General features: G+C 41.2%; 1 protein-coding gene across 2 annotated transcripts; it reads right to left on the reverse strand.

The window, feature by feature from the left end:
• Window positions 1–490: 490 nt before the first annotated feature.
• LOC139753947 (uncharacterized) lies at window positions 491–3,923 on the reverse strand. Of its 2 annotated transcripts, XM_071670907.1 has the most exons (3): window positions 3,662–3,923; window positions 1,458–1,686; window positions 491–1,051 (listed from the first exon to the last, which is right to left on the reverse strand). In XM_071670907.1, coding segments are annotated over exons 1-3 (651 nt in total). In that variant the 5' UTR covers window positions 3,664–3,923; the 3' UTR covers window positions 491–631. The 2 variants fall into 2 exon arrangements, with proteins under 2 accessions (XP_071527008.1, XP_071527009.1); XM_071670908.1 differs by lacking the exon at window positions 3,662–3,923 and having other exon boundaries at window positions 1,458–2,131.
• Between the last annotated feature and the right edge of the window lie 695 nt (window positions 3,924–4,618).

Here is a 4,618-nt window from a genome sequence, read left to right on the forward strand (position 1 = left end):
GTCCGGAAATGGGGATTCTAGTGGGATGGTTCCATACATGGGGCTGTTAGAAGGGGAGGGGGGGGGGGGGTATCATGCAAAAGGGCTAACCAGCAAATCACTTGGTGGATGGCGTTGTTTGCTTCCTCCTCTCCAATGTTACTTGTGAGAGAGAGAGAGAGAGAGAGAGAGAGAGAGAGAGAGAGAGAGAGAGAGAGAGAGAGAATTAACTGCGTCACCCGTAACGTATCAAATCCCTCCAATTCTCTCTGTCTCCCGCACGCCTCTCGCTCCCGTGTGTGTGTTCGGGCCCTGATACCCCAAAGCTTTCTTTAGCTCTGGCAGTCCACAAACTAAACTTCAGTGTTCTGACCTGAGGAAATCGTCGGATTCTTCCAAGTTAACAACTCGAATTGGAACTGAGAATTTGTACCACGCTCGGTGCTCGTAAAGGTAGAAAAAATAACCATTAACTACAAATATTACACATTATCATACATGTATACCGTATTTTTCACTATAAATGGAGTAATACAAATGTCACTAGACTGTTCATCAATCGAAGTAAGACATATCTGTACATAAATGGTAACCTATGTGCTTGACCCTAGCACACCACATGGCGGTAGCTTCGAGGCTACGTGGTAGACTATCAGAGAATCTGGTTCGAGGAGACGTGATGTGTGCGGGGAAAGGGAACGCGTGCAGCTCTACGCTTCGAGGATCTGTCTTTCCTGGCGTAAAGAGGTCTTTTCAGTTGCCTCTGCTGAAGCTGTGGCCTCTGCTGGTATAGCTGCTGGTCTTCCGTGTATGTCTGTTGCCTCAGGGGGACATAATGTTCACCTTTGATGTGTCCAATGTTGATGGTGGTCGTGGCCTGGCCTGGGCTGGGTTGGTAGACGAGGTGGGTCTCCGTGTTGACGGCAGGGTCGATGGAGTACACGTGGATCCTCGCCGACAGATGCTCAGCGAGTCCCTTGACGACGCGGTCGTCTGTGACGTCCCTGTGTGGCTGAGCCAGGCGGGCCAGGAAGGCTGAGTCAGCTGTTGCTCCAAGTTCGCTCGAACATCTCTGAAACGACAGAGGTAAACAATGGCGAACTGGAGGGAAATGATTGTTCTATTTAATCCATATCACAAAGTTATGTATTACCCAAACTCTGCCGTACACGAAACGTTTGATATTTCATTAAGATTAGATTCATTTCTCTGGTAATATGTCATTGACGTGTCGTTAGGAATGAGAATAGCTAAAATTTCTAATATGTTTATTAGTGGAAGATGACAGCCACAGTGCTTTCAACAGTAGTTTCCTAAAAGAATAAAGTCAAACAAGATCTTATGAAGTTCTACCACAGAGATCAGACCGTCTCCTGACAGTACTGCACCCTTGCAGGAGGGAGAGAGAACATTAAAAACCCATTTTCGAGAGGTTGTAAAATCAGAGGAGGAAGATGTGTACACACTTTACACTTTACCTGACTTAGGAAGAACTGGACCAGAGCAGCTCGGAGTGAGGCAGCGTCTCGGGCAGAGTCCGGCAGGAGACAGATGACGGAGTGGAAGAGACAATCGCCATCGTAGGGCACGAGGGAGTGCAACACCAGGCCCTTCTCCCGGGTGCTCCTCAGCAACGCCCATAGGTGATCTTCCCTCTTTCTCCTGTCCCTCTCTGCGCTCTCCACAGACTCGCCGTATGACTGCATCCTGTCGCCAGGGGGAGGAGGGAAGGAGGGACACACCACCGTAGTTCAGACGATCCAAGGAGTCAAATCAAGACACTTAAAGATGCACGTGCTAGAGACTATCACTAAATCTCACCCACTGGGAAATCAATACAACGTCTTGCTGATCTCCCCCACAGCAGGAGGACCAGGCCATGCCATTCTTCACATTATCACCCACCTCACCGATATAATAAACAACCCACCCACCTTTTGCTAATGACCTTCACTCACTATATGAATTTCCTTGCTTTTAACATGTAATTAACATAGTTTTTCTTTTTTTTCTTTGAGTTGCAGGGACTTCAGAATGGATTACAACGATTCCAGTAGAAAGATCCACTCTAGAGATTAAGAGTTCTGACTTCAGCTCACATCCACCTCCCCAAACCCATATCCTCTCTCTCTCTCTCTCTCTCTCTCTCTCTCTCTCTCTCTCTCTCTCTCTATCTATCTATCTATCTATCTTTCTCTCTCTCTCTATCTATCTCTCCGAGTCTTCACCATTCATGGCTTCGAACGAACCAGCCACACTGGAAAATCAACTTCTCACGTCTCGTACACATCCAGAAGCTTTATCAACAACAACAAATTTCTGAAATTTCTCTCCCAGATGGGAAACCATTAGTAATCCTTCCATCAAAATGTTTCAGTTATTCACAAGGTCCTGATGAGTTTAAGGATATTCAATAATCAATTTGATTACTGACGACCACAGAGGTTTTTTTTTGCACATTTGTATGCATGTATAGTCACATGCGATTGCAGGCATACGTGTCTGCATGCACAAACACGCGTGGAAAACCCCATTAGACACATTGTCAGGATTGACGAGGTTCATACCAGTGTTCAGACTTGTTAATGGACAGCGGGTGTGTATGAAGTAAATACCTGCACACATACAAACACACGAGGTAAAATGAGTGCAGAACTCTGTCCTCATAACACACACACACACACACACACACACACACACAGACATACACACACACACACGCACACACACACACACACCTACACACACACACACACACACACACACACCTACACACACACACGCACACACACACACACACGTACACACACACACACAATATATATATATATATATATATATATATATATATATATATATATATATATATATATATATATATATATATATATATGTGTGTATATATATATATACACACACACACACTCACACACATCAAACAAACACGAAAGCGCCTTTGAATGTGTGACTACACACACACACACACACACCTTACATATAAATAGCATGACTAGGTTAAAGGAAAATAGGTATACGAATCATTCATTCTATTCACCTATACTGCTGGACATCACTCTGCTCATTTGCACGAGTCTAGTTAAAAACACTTTACATAATAGAATTCAAATACAAAATGATACAAGCGCGTTGTTGAAATATTTCTAAATACTTATCTATATGAAGTAAACTTCTATGATAATGGGAACAACGCTAACATTTTCATAAGATATTGTGGTATTAGATAACTACAAGTTATAATAACAATATATATATATATATATATATATATATATATATATATATTTTTTTTTTTTTTTTTTTTTTTTTTTTTTTTTTTTTTTTTTTAATTTTCCAAAAGAAGGAACAGAGAATTGGGCCAGGTGACGGTAGTCCCTCAAAGGCCCAGTCCTCTGTTCTTAACGCTACCTCGCTAATGCGGGAAATGGCGAATAGTTTGAAAAAAAAAGAAAAAATATATATATATATGTTTCCTTGCGCTACCTCGCAAACGCGGGAGACAGCGACAAAAAAAAAAAAAAAAAAAAAAATATATATATATATATATATATATATATATATATATATATATATATACATATATATATATATATATATATATATATATATATATATATATATATATATATATATATATATACAACTGTACAGTGATGTTACGCACATGATACAATTTTGGTGCAGTTCGTCGCCAACACTTCCGCCTCTCGTGTGTTGTGTCCTCGTTTCTCATCGACTTTTCTCTCTGGTTCCGCACGAATTTGGGTAATTACGCTGTAAGCAGAGAAGCTCTCCCTCACACTGTTACCATGCACCTCCCGTATACCGTACGTATGGTTAATTCGACCACGAGTTTCCTCTAGAAAGAAGTGTATTTCGCGGAGGATGACCCGATCTGGTCCGACACCACGCGGTAATGCAGGCCGCCTGACGCGTCGTCACTGGGCAACGTAAACAAACTTCACGTTGCGTCGCTGACGCCTGCGCGCCACCGACCATCTTTTTTTTTTTTTTTTGGCGTTTTCTCAGGTGGATCTGACGAATCTCAGACATTCAGTTGAACCAAAGTCCTTATCGTGTATATACTAGTAACTATGAACAGTGTTATTCTAGTCGATTGGATTGCTTTAACTAAGCAATTAGAGAGAGAACAATTATTTTTCATCACGACTTGGCCTTGTGTACAATGACCCGAAATCAGATGTATTGAGACCCAGAATAAACGAGTTTACGATATTTTCCTAAGTTGGTCGACGCTCTGTTGGATAATCTAGAGCAAAATGCCGCATCCTGAAGTGTAATGAATATATATGTACACTGCATATGTATTGTACTACATATTCTCATACTCAATCCATTTTTTTACTGCGGTCATCTCTATCCTACTTAGCATACAGCTGGGAAAATAAACAGGCATGTATTGTTAACGAAATGAGAGTTTATTAAGATTGTGTGAAATACTGTACAGTGAATATACGTGTGTATGTATAAATTACAAATGGAACATAAAGGAAAATTCATTATCCGAGAACACAATTCACTTAATGAATCATAAGATTAGTTTCTAGTCAACAGTAATGCCTCTTCTCTATAGTGCATTATATGTTGTATTGTTGAGCGC

Source organism: Panulirus ornatus, chromosome 16 (genome assembly GCF_036320965.1).
Source record: "Panulirus ornatus isolate Po-2019 chromosome 16, ASM3632096v1, whole genome shotgun sequence".
In the NCBI taxonomy this organism is placed as follows: Eukaryota; Metazoa; Arthropoda; class Malacostraca; order Decapoda; family Palinuridae; genus Panulirus; species Panulirus ornatus.